A 16840-nucleotide genomic window follows, 5' to 3' on the forward strand; every position below is an offset into this window, starting at 1 on the left:
GCTGGAAGCACTGAGATATGGGCACGCAGCTGGACTTTAAATGATGAAGTGGCGAGGTAATGCTGTGGTGGACGAATGAGAAACGGCATGTTTCCCGGGAATGCATAATTAGTGCGGCGGGTTTGGGTTGATACGGTGTAAAGAGCCACCAATGTGGCCAGCGGTCAATTATAAACTATAAATTGCACATTTAATGGTAGTTATCACTAAGACAGATATTATGAATTGGCTAGGCATTCCACCCAGCCTGCATGTCACCAATTTCAGTTGTAAAGCCTTTCAAAACTCTGTCTTCCTCATGAAGAATTTTAGCACCTCTTCTTCTTGGATTTCGCCTGATTCCCATCTGACAGCAGCGCACAACTGAGTCCCACGGGCACTGTCTTCACCAAAAATGGCACATGTCGCAGAACCTCCTCAACTCTGCTTACGATGCTCTGAATGGCGTAGATCCACCAATGTTATCTCCAAGTAACAGAAACAGCTATAGCAGCTGTATATTTGCCTATTCTCAGCTTCCAGATCCAGGCTCTGTCTTATTCAGCCTGCCAGCACTGCACCACCGGGATTATCATCGTCATCTGAACTCTGATGGCTTTTTATATAATTTCAACCATTTTCACTCTCCACAAAGGTTTTGGATTCCAATCTCTGTTTCCATCTTACTTTCCTTAGAAACTGGGTGGGTCAGTTTCTTTTCTCAGTTTCCCTTTTCAGTTTTCCTTTTGAATTAGGGTCGGTCTCAAAAAGTACAAGCTTTGAAACTATGGATTCCTTCGCGCAGTCCTGTTGGTTTTAACATCGAGCTTAGAAATGTAAACTATTCTCAGAGCAAATCTTTGTTATATTTACAATCATACTCTCTTTCCCCCACCACCTTTCCCTATTTTGTCTGGCTACTCTTCTCTGGGCCTTCAGAGCAGAGAGGGTCTGCTGCTTGTACTGATAGAACGCTGATTAATGTCTCTTTGTTATGAATTAGTTTGGCAAAACCCCAAGTTTTTTTTTATTATTGGTGGTGTAGCAACAGGATGTAGCTAGAGATAACTGCATGAAGCTGAATGAGAAATAGAAGAAATTGGACGGGTACCAATGGCTAAGCCACAAATTTCTCAGTCTGGCTTATGTTTCAATAGTCCTGGTTTAAAAGTAATGCTTACCCTGCACTGATATTCCCATCTACAATGAACAGAGTTCCAGGTTTCCCATCTACAATGAACAGAGTTCCAGGTAACAACACTGCTGTGTGCAGCTTCAGTGTGACATTCTGTGACTGGTAACTTGAATCTACAATAACTCGAACGTTGCTGGCATGAATATTGAAATATAGCTTAAGCTTCAGCAATTCCTCTGGCTTGATTCCATTCATAAAATCTTGTAGATAACTAACAAGGCAGCCACTTCTCTTTTATTTTCCGTAAGATGCACTCTGACATGGAATAGGTTATCAGAGCTAAGTTTACTACTTAGTACAACTTTATTTGGTGCTTAAACTTCCATTAAAATGCATTCTAACTGATAAGGCATGGCTTTACATTAGAACACTCAAACACAAATTTGTAAATTCTGCAAAGCTTTTTGAGAGAAGGAAATGGAGCAGCTGGGGTTTTCCACCTGCTATTAACTCTTTCCAAAATCCCAAGGATAAGCTTATTTAAATATTTGGGCTAGATACCCACATTATGGGTACCTATACGGGGAGACGGTGGTGCAGTGTTAATGTCACTGGATTAGTAATCCAGAGGCCAAGGCTAATGCTCTTGGGACATAGGTTCAAATCCCACCACTGCAGCTGGTCGAATTTAAATTCGATTAATACATCTGGAATTTAAAAACCACTGTTGATTGTTGTAAAAACCCATCTGGAAAAGAAATCTACCATCCTTATCTGGACTATCTGACTCCAGGCCTACAACAATTTGGTTGACTCTGAATTGGCCTTGCAAGCATCAGTCTGACATAGTGATACTCACGGAATCATCATACCTTACAGATAATGTCCCAGACACCACCATCAATATCCCTGCTAGTGGTACAGGACGTACACACCAGAGGTGACGGCACAATGGTATACAGTCAGTTGCCCTGGGGGTCCTCAACATTGACACCTGATTACCACTTACTGCATCCCCCAACTCCCTCAGCTGATGAATCAGTACTCTTCCATATTGAGCACTAATCGGAAGAAGCACTGAGTGTGGCAAGGGCATAGAATGTACTCTGGGTAGGGAACTTCAATGTCCATCACCAAGAGTGACTTGGTAACAACACTACTGACTGAGCTGGCCGAGTCATAAAGGATATAACTGATAGACTGCATCTACAGCACGTAGTGAGGGAAGCAAGAAGAGGGAAAAACACACTTGACCTCATACTCACCAAGCTACCTATTGCAGGTGCATCTGTCCATGACAGTATTGGTTGCAGTGACCACTGCACAGTCCTTGTGTAGATGACTTCCTGCCTTCACATTAAGGATACCCTCCATCGTGCTGTGTGGCACTACCACCATGCTAAATGGGGTAGATTTCAAATAGATCTAGCAACTCAAAACTGGGCATCATGAGGTGTTGTGGGCCTTCAGCAGCAGGATTGCATTCAGCCAAAATCTGTAACTTCATGGCCCAGTACATCCCCCACACTACCATTACTATCAAGACAGGGGACAAATGAAGAGTGTCAACCTGCTGAAGCTGCAATACTGGACTACTTGCATGCCAAACAGTGGAAGCAGCATAGACAGACAGAGCTAAGAGATCCCACAATCAACGTATCAGACCTAAACTCTGCAGTCCTGCCACAACCAGTTGCAAATGGTGGTGAGAAATTCAACAAAATTAACAGGAGGAGGAGTCTCTCCAAATATCCCCATCATCAGTGATGGGGTGCGGGGAGCACAGCACATCAGGGCAAAAGACAAGGCTGAGGTATTTGCAACAATCTTCAGCCAGAAGTGTCAAGTGGATGATCCATCTCGACCTTCTCCGGAGATCCCCAGCATCACAGATGCCAGTCTTCAGCCAGTTTGATTCATTCCACATGATACCAAGAAACGGCTGAAGGTACTGGATACTGCAAAGGCTATGGGCCCCGACAACATTTTGGCAATAGTACTGAAGACTTGTGCTCCAGAACTAGCCACACCCCTAGCCAAGCTGTTCCAGTACAGCAACAATGCTGGTATCTACCCGGCTATGTGAAAAGTTGCCCAGGTACGTCGTGTCCACAAAAGGCAAGACAAATCCAAACTGGCCAATTACTACTCTTGATCACCAGCTAAGTAATGGAAGGTGTTATTGACAGTGCTATCAAGCGGCACTCATTTAGCAATAACCTGCTCGCTTACGCTCAGTTTGGGTTCTGCCAGGGCAACTCAAGTCCTGGCTTGATTGAAACATGGACAAAGGAGCTGAACTCCAGAGGTGAGGTGAGAGTGACTGCCCTTGACATCAAGGCAGCATTTGACCGAGTGTGGCATGAAGGAGCCCTAGCAAAACTGAAGTCAATGGGAATCAGTGGGAAAACTCTCCATAGTTGGAATTATACCTAGCACAAAGGAAGATGGTTGTCGTTGTTGGAGGTCAATCATCTCAACTCTAGGACATCACTGCAGGAATTTCTCAGGGTAGTGTCCTAGGCCCAACCATTTTCAACTGCTTCATTAATGATCCTCCTTCCATCATAAGGTCAGAAGTGGGCATGTTCAATGATGATTGCACAATGTTCAGCACCATTCATGACTCCTCAGACTGAAGCAGTCCATGTCCATACTCATCAAGACCTGGTCTATATTCAGGCTTGGGCTGATAAGCAGCAAGTAACATTCACACCACACAAGTGCCAGGCAATGACTATCCCCAACAAGAGAAAATTGAACCATCTTTCCATGACATTCAATGGCATTACCATTGCTGAATCCCCCATTATCAACATTCCTTCACTGTCACTGAGTAAAAATCCTGGAACTCCCTCCCGAACAACACTTGTGTATTCCTACAATACATGGATTGCAGCAGTTCAAGAAAGTAGCTCACCACCACCTCAACAACAATAAGGGATGGCAATAAAAGCTGCCCTAGCCAACAGTGCCCACATCCCATGAACAAATACTTTTTATAAAATGTTAGTGTGCAACAGAAAGTGCAAATCCCATTGAGATGGTGGAAGTGAGATTCCAAGCCTGCTGCTCCGACAGAGGGTACCCTTGGCCTCAAAAGGATAGAAGAAAAGTATCAGAGAGATTTTTTGTTGCTAAGGGAGCAGATGGCCAGCCTGGTTCTCTTGAACTCAACAATGGGACAGATCAGTAGCGACCTGGGCAGAAGTCATCAGGAACAGTTGCAGACATGTTCCCAAAGTTAGTTGGGAATGTGGTAGGATGACCCTAAGAAGTGTCTGCCCCTCCCCACCCCTAACTAAATGTGCTATGGGGAAAATTCAAAAGGCAGAAACCTGGTGTACCGGGTTCAAGCCCAAACTGCAGCATTTCAATTGGAATAGGCCTCTTCTAAAGTCCCCACTTGCAACAGATTTGCTACCCTAAAAAGCTTTTGCTGAAACAATGATTTTTTTATCATGCACTAGCATCAGACATCCACTTAGGGGTGCACAACCTGCACTTCTATTCCAGACATTTCTGTTGTTCATGTTTTAACAAGGAATTCTATAAATTAAGCTATTTCAGAATTAAACAGCTCAGCTTACACCCTCTACAATTAATGCACGTATAGTGAACAAATGCCTCACGTGTTTCGATGGCATTACTCCATACTGTATTTTAACAGAGATGCCATTTAATTTGAAATAGCAGGCTTAATATGTCATGTAAATATTTTAAGAGTTTGTCTGCTAATATTACAAACAGTAATTATTAGACAATGCATACCAACGAAAAACCACATATACATGAACATCGAATAACTGGCAAATTCCAACACGTCAATCATATCAAAGCACTTATATGACACGTAAACTGTCAGCAGTTTATAACAATCTAAAACAAAAGATTAGGCTACTGTCTCATTACATCCAACTTTATGAGTTAGTACCTCACGGAATGCCAGGTTCTTTTCAATAGTCAATTCATTTGAAGACTTCTATCCTTAAGACACAGACTGTAATTTTAAACATGTCTGTCAGCCATGACTTACTTCTGCCTCACCCAGACCAATTAATGCTACCATATAATTGTACAAAGCCTTCTTTCAGCTGATTTATGTGGGACTGCTGAAGGAATTGGTTGAAGTAGAAGGAAAAGTTTTAAGATCTTAAAAAATGAACAATTATAATAAAAGTAAAATTGCCCACACTTCAACTTTTAGATGTCATAATTTTAATTAAAATCCAACATTTTGAAAGTTGATCTCAATAATCCCACTCACTAACCCAATCACCAAAACTGCAATGCCGATTTAAGACATAAGGTGAGGTGGGAAAGACTGCTCTTAGCATCAAGGCAGCATTTAACCAAGTATGACATTGATGAGCCTTAATAAAATGAGAGTCAATGGGAATCAGGGAAAAAACTCTCCACTGGTTGGAGTCATAACTAGCACAAAGGAAAATGGTTGTGGTTGTTAGAGGTCAATCATCTCAGTTCCAGGACATCACTGTAGGAGTTCCTCAGGGTAGTGTCAGGCTAGGCCCAAACATCTTCAACTACTTCATCAATGACCTTTCCTTCATCAGAAGGTCAGAAGTGGGCATGTTCGCTGATGATTGCATAATGTTCAGCACCATTTGTGACTCTTCAGATACGGAAGCAGTACATGCTCATTTGCAGCAAGACCTAGGCAATTTTCAGACTTGGCTGATAGGTGACAAGTAACATTCACACCACACAATTGTCAGGCAATGACCATCTTCCAACAAGAGAGAATCTAACCATCTCCCCTTGAAATTCGATGGCAATACCGAATTATGTCGGAGAATCAGCAACAACTAAAAAAGTCTATTTCAGTTGCTATCCTTTGATTCAGAAATAAATAGAAACAATACAGATTACCAACATTTACTCACCTCTCACCTTTTAAAAAATATTCCATTCTATCCGCAATCTTTTGTCCAATCACTTAACTGCTCTAAATCTCCTAGCAGCCTCTTTGCATCCTCCTCATAGCTTACTTTTTCACTTTGCCTTCAATCCATTTTGTCCCTTGTTTTTTCACCATAACCCTGCATTTTTTTCTTTTTAAGTATAGGTCCAATGCCCTTTTGAAGCTCTCAGTGAATCAGCTCTTACCACCCCTTCAGGCAGTGCACTCCAGGTTACAACTCATTGAATAAAATGTTTTAACTAGTTTGCTAATGAATTTTCATAGCACACAACATGTAAGACATAATAAGTACCAAATTAATCAGATAATGTTTTTTGTACATAATGTTTTGCATCAATTTAGCGTACATCAAAAATATTCATTGGTGCTTCCTGCAAAGTATATAAACGCACGCTCTTGTTTCTCCATGGAGCTGAATATATATAACTATGATTGATTCATTTTGGATATTTAACTATTAGAACAGCAGAATTCTATGTACATGATATTTCTCACTACTGTTGAGTAACTATACAGGAAATCTTTTAGTAATCAGCTAATTAGTACTCACTGTCTCGGAAGTGAACTTTGAGGCATTTCAGCCCTGCAATATTATTCCTCATTACAACTGCATTTTCACCAGTGACCTTGTCCACACGCTCAATGACCTCGAAATCAGAATCCGTGTAGTAGAGGAAGCTCTCGTATATGGCTAACCCCCGAGGATGAGAAAGGTGGCTGACCACAGTTATTCGGTGTAAACCATTTAGATCTCCTCGTTCAATCTAGAGGGGCAATACAGAATCAGTAGTTGCACATAAATTGCAATAATTGTACTTCATGAATTATTATATTATTCATATTTTAACATATTCTAAATAATTAATCAAATTCCATCAATATAAGCAGAAATCAAAAAATCGTTAATATTGACAGTGACGGTGGTGGGGCAGGGGAGGGGGATTTTGGATGTACGCCACAAGGAGAGGGTGCCGGGTATATCCTGGTGGTCTCATTCCTGGCGGCCTCCTTGTGGGCTTGGGAGGTGTGGGGTGGCGAGAGGGGAGGGTCGGTTGGGTGGTCTCCTGATCAGGCATTTTGTGGTCCACAGAGGGCCCCCATGTTGGCAAGGGCTGTCCCCACTTAAAGAGCCTCTCCCTGTCCTCCACAATGACTGCCACCAACCACCCCCACCCCGCCTGCCAACTGCCAAACCCCCACGCCTCCAGTGGCGCCTAACCCACTCACCTGTCTTCTGGGCCTCCTAAATGGCTGCTACACCGGGGCCTGTTGCAGTCCCAGTAGGGGCCACCGCTCCCTGTGCTGTTGCTGGGACTAAAGAGCTACTGGCCCTCTGACTGGCCAGCAGCTTTTGAGGGTAAACTATTTGCCTTTAAAGGCATGTGAACCCTGATGGCAGGAAGCTAATTGCCTGATTGATATTTAATCTCATCGGAGCGCCTGGAAATGGCCACAGCAGGGTTGCCACCAACTTACTGGCCAGTGGATGGGTCCCACTGCAGCCATTAAATTCAGCCCCTTCTGATCAATATCGAACATCCTTATCCAGTCAACACTGATGCAAAAAATAAATTAAATCTTCGATGAGTCATCGTATATGATGGAATAAAATGTACGCATCTCAGCTACAAACATTGTTAAATTCCGTCATCTCCTTAATCCTCCTAAATATTTTCTCCCCCCCACCCCACCCCATTGATGGAGTCAAGATTAACGCTCATAATACAGTAGTACTCTCAGGTGGAACCGACAGAGAAACAGAATGAAGAGCTAATAATGGCTATTTACACTATTTCTCTGGGCATCCATTGAACTCCTGTTGAAAGTATGGTGGGAGACTGGGGGATAACTAAAATGTTCCTTATTTTGAATATGAACCTTTGTAACAAAAGGAAAATACATACCACACCAGTACTAGAGACAGCCCAGTACAGCCTGCGTGCCTTGATGTCAATAGTAATAAACTCTACATGATCCAAGTCATTCGTGAAAAGAACTCGGGGGTTAGAACCATCCATATAAGCACTGGCAATCTTTGCTGGCATCCCACTTCCTGTACCTTGGTCAGTCCAGTACAGCTTCCTGAAGAAGATTTATATATGGTTTTCAGATATTCTAAAAACATGCAGTAATCAAAGCAGGACAACAAAAACTAGGAACATGTTGATTGTGCTAATTCACCCATATCACAGGTATAAGTAGATATCTATGAGGGAGGTAAACCTGGCAATACTTTGTTAATGGTTCTATAATCTAGCTGTGACTATAAATATCTTACTTTTGGTTGGAAAAATTCAACATAAATTTACAAATACAGAGTTAATTTGTGTATGTGTGTGTGCTCCTGTGTGCTGTGCATTAGCATTTTTTTAATTCTTTCATGGGATGAGGGCGTCATTAGTTAGACCAACATTTATTGCCCATCCCTAATTGCCCTTGAGAAGGTGAGGGTAAGCCACCTTCTATACTAAACTAAAACATATGAATTTGTTCTGCTATTGATATTCCTTTGTTCTAGCAATCAGAGTATATTCAGGATTTTGGAGGTCACATGGAACTGAATGTCTTACATTTTGTACTGCCAATCTGCATACCATCTGTGGTGAATAGGCTTACCAACCCATACACAATGTCTCTCACTCTCTTGCTCTCTCTTTCTTTCTCTCCCTCTCTCACCCTAGCTATGGGAAATTGGTTCCTACTTAGCACCTGCAATCAGATCTCGCAGAATGAAGGAACAGAATCTGTATGTGTGTGTTCTCCTCTGTATCACTGAGTAGCGGTGAGTTTTAATGTATTTTGCTTAATGTAGCCATCTAATTTTTCAAAAATGATAGTAATTGTGAGAATCTTAACACATTTGGATCATTATTACTTCATAAATTTGCCTTAGAATCGTAAGACAATCACAATATTTCACCTTCCTATGGTGACCACAGTCCCACTCATAATTTCAATTAATTTAACTTCAGCTCTACTTTACGCATGTTATCACTGTTGCAATGTCACTGCAGACCCAACCCAGAAGTTGGACCTTAAATTCAGTGGGGAGCAGGGGCGGGCGTGGGGGAAAATGCAGGTTTACTAATTTTGAAGCAGCTGAAGATGGCTGGGCCTAGGACATTACCCCAAGGAAATCCTACAGCGATAACCTAGGAGTGACATGATTGACCTCCAACAACCACAACCACCTTCCTTTGTGTTAGGTATGACTACAACCAGTGGGGAGTTTTCTCTCGATTCCCATTGACCCCAGTTTTGCTAGGGCTCCTTGATGCCACACTCAGTCAACTGCTGCCTCAATGTCAAGGGCAGTCACTCTCACCTCACCTCTTGAGTTCAGCTTTTTTGTCCATGTTTGGACCAAGGCTGTAATGAGGTCAGGAGCTGAATGTCAATGGGCAGATTATTGCTGAGTAAGTGCCACTTGATGCCACAGTCGACAACACCTCCCATCACTTTGCTGATGATCGAGAGTAGACTGATGGTACTGTAATTGGTTAGGTTGGGTTTATCCTTCAGCTATTTCTTGACATCACGTGGAGTGAACTGAATTGGCTGAAGACTAGCATCTGTGATGCTGGGGACTTTAGGAGAAGGCCAAGATGGATCATCCACTTGGCACTTCTCACTGAAAGTAGTTGATAATGCTTCAGCCTTATCTTTTGCACTGATGCGCTGGGTTCTCCCATCATTGAGGATGGGGATATTTGACATGGTGGTAGTGCCTCACAACACAATAGAGGGTACCTTCAATGTGAAGATGGGACTTCATCTCCCCAAGCACTGTGCAGTGGTCACTCTCACCGATACTGTCATGGACAGATGCACCTGTGCTAGGTAGATTGGTGAGGACAAGGTCACGTAGGTTTTTCTCTCTTGTTGGTTGCCTCACCACCTGCCGCAAACCCAGTTTTGTAGGTATGTCCTTTAGGACTCCGCCAGCTTGGTCAGTGGTAGTCCAGTGACATTTCTTTTTTATTCATTCATGGGATGTGAGCGTCGCTGGCTAGACCAGCATTTATTGCCCGTCCCTAATTGCCCTTGAGAAGGTAGTGGTGAGCTGCCTTCTTGAACCACTGCAGTCCATGTGGTGTAGGTACACCCACAGTGCTGTTAGGGAGGGAGTTCCAGGATTTTGACCCAGCGACAGTGAAGGAACGGCGATATATTTCCAAGTCAGGATGGTGAATGACTTGGAGGGGAGCTTCCAGGTGGTGTTGTTCCCATGTATCAGCTGCCCTTATCCATCTAGATGGTAGCGGTCGTGGGTTTGGAAGATGCTGCCTAAGGAGCCTTGGTGAGTTCCTGGAGTGCATCTTGTAGATGGTACTCACTGCTGCGACTGTACATCGGTGGTGGACAGAGTGATTGTTTGTGGAAGGGGTGCCAATCAAGTGGGCTGCTTTGTCCTGGATGCTGTCAAGCTTCTTGAGTGTTATTGGAGCTGCACTCATCTAGGCAAGGGGGGGTGGTATTCCACATTACCACTACATGACCGCTTCCCCCATTTCAGACTTTAAAATTATTAAACTTTTTTAAAAATCAAGTAGGTTGATGTCACATTTCAAAATGCAAATTATTTAGCATCACACAAATGAGAAACCCATCTTTTTTTCTTTAACTTTACAATGGACGCATTTAATTCATAAAATTACTTATAAATCTACTTCATTGTTCCACTCACCCCCTTGCTGGATCTACCGCAATGCCCATGGGTCTCCCAACACCAGTCCTTTCTCCACTGTTCGTTAATATTGTTTTTCTGTACTTGACATCACCATGCACTTTTACTACCTGAAAGGATGTGAATACATGCAAGAAATCAGCTTTCATGCCATAAGGCGAAGGTATGAAACATATTGGGCGGAATCATCCCAGATTTGCACAAAATGTGGTAGTGGGCGGGATATAAGTTGTTTTACCTGCTGGCAGCAATGGCAGGTTTTCGCATATCATCCCATCCCTCATTAATTATGCAGCCAAAGGAAACACGCCATCTCGCTGGCAGGCAGCCTTCGATTTTCTCGCTACTCTGTTACCTCGTCGCTTCCTCACTGCAGCTGTGTGCACACTCTCAATGCTTGCAGCCCAGGACTACTCCAGTGAAGAAATGGCCCCAAAAGCCAAGAAGAGTGCAGCTGCCCCAGATTCAGTCACACATCCCTGGGACACCTTCTGGACACTGTGGAGACCACTACAGCTTGGGTGGTGGTCAGCACCAATACTGCTCACAAAATGTCAACCATCCGGTGTAGAAAATGGATGAATGATCTCATCCAGGGTAAGGCAGCAATCTTTTCACTCTAAACTCACACAGTCACAAGGCCATCAAACGCCCACTGGCAATTCACTCACTGCCAGCTCAAGGGACATCACCACTCTCTCTCACACACACCCTCACATCTTCATCTGGCCTCATCTCATCTGGATACTGCCTGCTCATCCCTCACCATCTTGAGGCCACATGCACAGATCAACATATGCCACTACACATGCACTGGGATACCCACTCCGCCACCACCCACCCCCCCACCCCCCCAAACTTCCCCAGTACAGCTCTTGCCCTGCAGCCTCTTTCCTTGCCTAAGGCCACTTCTCCCCCTTCCCCAAGAAAGCCCTCGCCCTGCAACCATTGGAAAGTCACTTACGGCTAGTCCGGTAAGTAGAGACCTGTCCGTAAGCCTCCCCTAAAAGTGATGTGGTGCTGCCTAAGAAGCCTAGCGCTGATGACTGCGAGTGATGCCTGAAGCAAGGTAGGCAAACAAACTTTGAAGTCCCGAGCGAAGTGAAAGTTGCCAGGTGCACATTGCTAATGTACAGTTGTGAAACATGTCGGTGTGCAATCAGGCCAACGTGCCCGGATGATCCAGCATGGGGGGATGATTCCAGCGAGCAGGGCTTATGAGATGCTTAAATATTGAAATTAGGTTCCCAATGTGCGGCGGCGGGGAAACACAGTCTGCTATTGACGGGTGGAGCGGACGATCGCAACCTGACTTCATGACGGTATGAAACCAATTTTTGGCCTTCTCGCCATATTGTGTCCCCCCTGCCCACCATGATGCCCAATGCCAATGGGGCCGGAAAATTCCGACCATTGAAAAAAATTCTTACATCACAGGTCCCATGACAATTCAAATAACTAATGAAATTATTAAACATCACTGTGCTCATATTTTTTTTTAAATCATAAGAAATCCTGCAGGAACAATTCATAATTATCTAACTACAACGTTTCTCCTTCATAACAATTTTAATTCAACACTGACCACGTTTTAATCCCATAGGGTTCTAAAAAGTGAGATATCTGAATAAAATGCAAGTTAAATCAATGTAGATTTTGTGACATTATTACAAAAGTGGTTTTCTAGATTCTGTAGAGCTAATGCTTTTTAACAATAAATGCATATGCATCCCCTTTAGTAACACCACTTGAGATTTGGTGGATTAGGGCAATGCAACATTGAGGATAGGGGAATGAATGAAGACAGTTGTTTCAATAACAAAATAACATACTGCCAACTTAGAGGTTGTGATACCAATATTTATTAAAATCCATGAAATGTTTTTCTTTCAATCACAAATTAACTTTCCATGGTATTGCTCTTGGACAACATTATTTAGTATAAGCATTTATTTGGGTGAGTATGCTGATGGATCAGAGCCCTGATGATATTGTGTATAGCAGGTAAGGTTGTGGGACAATCTGATAGAGGTCTTTAAGGTTATGAAAGGGTTTGATAGGATATGCAAAGGAGACGTTTCCATGTGATGGGGAGACCAAAATTTGGGGCTATAAATACAAGATAGTCACTAATAAATCTGATAGGGAATTCAGGAGAAACATCTTTATTCAGGGAGTGGTTAGAACACCTAACTCACTACCACAAGAAGTGGTTGAGAAGAAAAGCACAGGTACACATAAGGGGAAGCTAGATAAATGCACGAGGGAGAAAGGAAAGGAAAATTATGTTGATAGTGTTGGATGAGAAAGCATGAGAGAAAGCTCATGTGGAGCTTAGACACCAGGGTGGATCTCTTGAGCCAAATGGTCTGTTACTTGTTCTGTACATTCTATATAATATGTAACAATGCATGTGTAGACTTTACAAGTTATTGTGGATGGCTTGGAAGGATCTTCTTTAGCAGCAAATAAAAGTAGCCAATGCAAGCCGCATCAAATATTCAAAGGTTATTTCAATAGATTCCAGCCTTGATCTTTCAGCCTTCTCACTAGTAACACTGTTTACACATCAGTGTGCAGATGACCTAGCCTATAAGCGTTAGCTTCTTAAAAATGCTTCATTTGTAAAATATATTGGTGCCTACATTTTTGTTGCTGTTCAGAATCTTTTGTTTTATTTTTAATTCATTTATTAGATGCGAGAGTTACCGACAAGGCCAGCATTTATTGTCCATCCCTAATTTCCCTCAAGAGTGGCTTGCTGGGCCATTTCAGAGAGTCAACCACATTTCTGTGAGTCTGGATTCACATTTGAGGACAACAGAGTTCCTTCCCTAAAGAACAATAGTTAACTAGGTGGGTTTTTGGTAACAATCCAATAGCTTCATAGTCACCATTTTTGACACTAGCTTTTAAATCCAGATTCATTAAACATAAATTCCTCAGCTAGTGGGAATTTGAATTCATGTCCAAGATCATTAGTCCAAACCTCTGGAATACTAGTCGAGTAACATAACCACAGTGACATCAGGCTACCAGGGCGACCAACTATGAAAAAATAACAATTCAACCATGGGACCAGGCCCAGGGGAAGGAGTTGCTGGTGATCATAATAGTGAGAGCAGGGACAATGTGGGTGGGGGGGGGGAGGGGGAGCTGGTGACTGTAAGAGTAGGGGGGGGCAAAGAAGCAAGGGCAAAAGGAGGCTCTCAGGCTCAATCTCTCACTGGTTGTCCTAAAAATAAGGGATAAGTAGTCAAAAGATGGGATGATCCCTTAAAATATGGAACAGTTGATCACCTAGCATGCCACTATACTCCTTTATAAGACTCCTGGGGCTGGATGTTACGCTGTCTCATTGGCAGGTTTGAAGGCCCTCCTGCCACCTACCCACCCGGCCCCGACCTGTCTGAAATTTTACGTGGGGCAGGAGTGGCATCAGATGGCCTGCCCACCCTTGGGATTATGAGGCCCTTAAGTGGCCACATCCCACCCCCACTGGTGTTTTGTCTGCAGCAGGGAGTAAGCCCACACCTTGCAGCAAGCCCAGCAGCTTTAGCTGTTTGGACTAGTGTCAGGCAAGTTGGGTGGGCGGGGGACCTCTTTTGCAGGTCCCTGGGCCCATCAGCGGCATCATACCCTCTAGGTCATACTACCCCCACCACCCTTGCTGGGACCTGCCAGCCAGGCCCAGGCGATACCCCAGCCTTTCCTCTTCACCTGTAGCCCCAGCAGTGGCCATCGCTCCCATCTGGTGCTGCTGAAACAACAGAGTTGCCAGTCATCTGATTGGCAAGCAGCTCTCTAAGGCAGGACCTCCTCTTGAGACAGGGTGAGGGGTGGAGGGGACAGGAAGGGTCACCTTCAAACAAGTAGCACTGCTTCCAGCACTCAATTGCTCTGGGACAGCCAGCAGGCATGGGTGGGCTCGCCACTGACATTTTAGCCAGGGTGGGGTGCGGGGACCATGGCACCCTATAAAATTCAGCCCCTAATTTCACTTATGCTTCTCATTACCAGTTGTTTTTCCCTTGCAGCTACCAAAGTAGACAAGGTGAGAATTCCTTTGATGATTTAAATGAGGTTCCTAGATTGTTTGTCACAGGCATTCTCCTGTGGAAAGGAACCATCAGGTCAACAGGGCACAGAACTTTTCCAAAGTGACAAAGTTCTCAAAAGTGCAGAGCATCAAGGATGGAGTCCATCAAGCATGGCACAGTAGACTCTGCAGCTTGATGACATTCTCCTATAGGAAGGGCACCTTGGAATGCCAAATAGGGCAACTCTCTTCATACTCATCTCACACAAAAATATAAAAACAAAAAACTGCGGATGCTGGAAATCCAAAACAAACTTTGCTCTTCTCCGCCGATGCTGCCAGACCTGCTGAGTTTTTCCAGGTATTTCTGTTTTTATTTCACACAAAAGTATGTCTACCTTAGCAGCCATCAAATAGGGAAAGTAAAATTCCTTCAGTTTTTGAAGATTCAGCTTTGTCTCTCAATATTGCGCTTCATTTCATTTATGCCTGGTACGTCTTTCTGTTCCACCCCCTTCCCCATCTTTGGAAAAGGCAGACAAAAGCTTAAAATCTATCTGGATCCTTTACAATGTTTGCCCCCTTATGCAGCTACTTTCTTAAATGTAGCCAAATTCCTTCAAATTTGACCCTGTTAGCCAGACCTCCCACATCCTCCCATTAAATTAACCATTGGCAAAAAGCCAGGGCTGTAATGAGTGCTTCTGCTAATTATTCAAATTACACTACCTTGCAAATTTGTTTGCAATCAGTTTAGTATGCTGTGGGCTAGATCTGTCCTGACAGACAACCTTCTTTCACAGTTGTTCTTGTGAGCCCAAAATAAGGCATATTATAATTTTAAAATGCTAAATGGAAGTATTAAATTTCCCAGTGTCATAGTGGTAATTTTTAATAAGCAGCTATAAATGCCACAAACAGAAAAGCAATAAATTCTTCCCGCAGAAGTCCGATAGATGCATTTTCTCATTCTTCATGTTGTGTCCTTGCAGACCGAGGTATGCTAATCATGGTTAATGCCATCATATCACTGTGGGGCAAGGCAAACAGGCAGGCCCCAGGAATACCTCTCAAAGAAGAACTATATTAGATTTGAAATGCTAACTCTGTTTCCCTCTCCACAGATGCTGCAGACCTGCTGAGTTTTTCCAGCACATCCTGTTTTTTCTTCAGATCTCCAGCATCTGCAGTATTTTGCTTTTATCCTAGGATTACCTCAGCTAGAACAAAGATTGAAACCGCACAGTTGACGCTATTCTCCGCCACAGTTGATCCATCTAGTCAACTAAGCCAACTGGTCCTGATAGGTTCATTAGAGCCTACTAATTGACATAAAAATTTATTTACATTAAGTAATATAATAAATCAACTTGCCTCATAATATGTAGGTTGCAACAAAATTATAGTTAATGAATAAGAAATTACTTTTATACTTTTATAAAAATAAATGTATTTATATGAAATGTGGTACAAACACACAGTTATCTGCTTTTGTAAACACATCACACTTTATTGCTTTATTATGCCAAATGTTAACTTTTTTTTCTATGTGGGAACTGATTGAATTGAAATTCCCTTAAGATACTGACCTCAATGGACTGACTTTCAAAGTTGGTATAGTAAAGGTTCATAGAGATCCAATCAAAGGCCAAGCCCATGGGGGAGCCAATGGTCGAAGCCGGAGCAAACATGGTCCTATTATTTCCATCTGACCTCACACGGTGAATTTCTCCCTAAAAACACATAAATCACAGTAAGGAAAATCCTCACAATCTCAGAAGCAGAGGGGAAATAATTAATGTTTCTTCCACACTTACAAATCCTCTACTTACTAGTGTCACTTAGGCACACTCGCAAAGAAGGAAATCCTTAAATCCTCCTAAGTACTTAGAAACAGATCACAGGTCCAATACATAAGCCAGTATTAGCAAACTCCTTCCTTCATGCACTTAACAGCTGATAATGCCTGGTCCTCCAAAAACTCAACCCATCTACCTGGCAATAACTCAGGACTGTCTTCAGATAGATATTTTTCCTCCAGCTATATTATTTGTTGTT

General features: G+C 43.0%; 1 protein-coding gene across 2 annotated transcripts in view; it reads right to left on the reverse strand.

Moving 5' to 3' along the window:
- lrp2a (low density lipoprotein receptor-related protein 2a) overlaps positions 1-16840 on the reverse strand; it is a 361142-nt gene that overhangs the window by 144924 nt on the left and 199378 nt on the right. For both annotated transcript variants that reach the window (XM_078552334.1, XM_078552333.1), the window contains exons 33-36: positions 16372-16515; positions 10744-10853; positions 7961-8138; positions 6607-6820 (exon numbers count right to left, since the gene is read on the reverse strand). In XM_078552334.1, coding sequence (XP_078408460.1) covers positions 6607-6820; positions 7961-8138; positions 10744-10853; positions 16372-16515 — 646 coding nt within the window. The remainder of the gene's footprint in view (positions 1-6606; positions 6821-7960; positions 8139-10743; positions 10854-16371; positions 16516-16840) is intronic.

This window comes from Cetorhinus maximus, chromosome 11, assembly GCF_964194155.1.
Source record: "Cetorhinus maximus chromosome 11, sCetMax3.hap1.1, whole genome shotgun sequence".
NCBI lineage: Eukaryota > Metazoa > Chordata > Chondrichthyes > Lamniformes > Cetorhinidae > Cetorhinus > Cetorhinus maximus.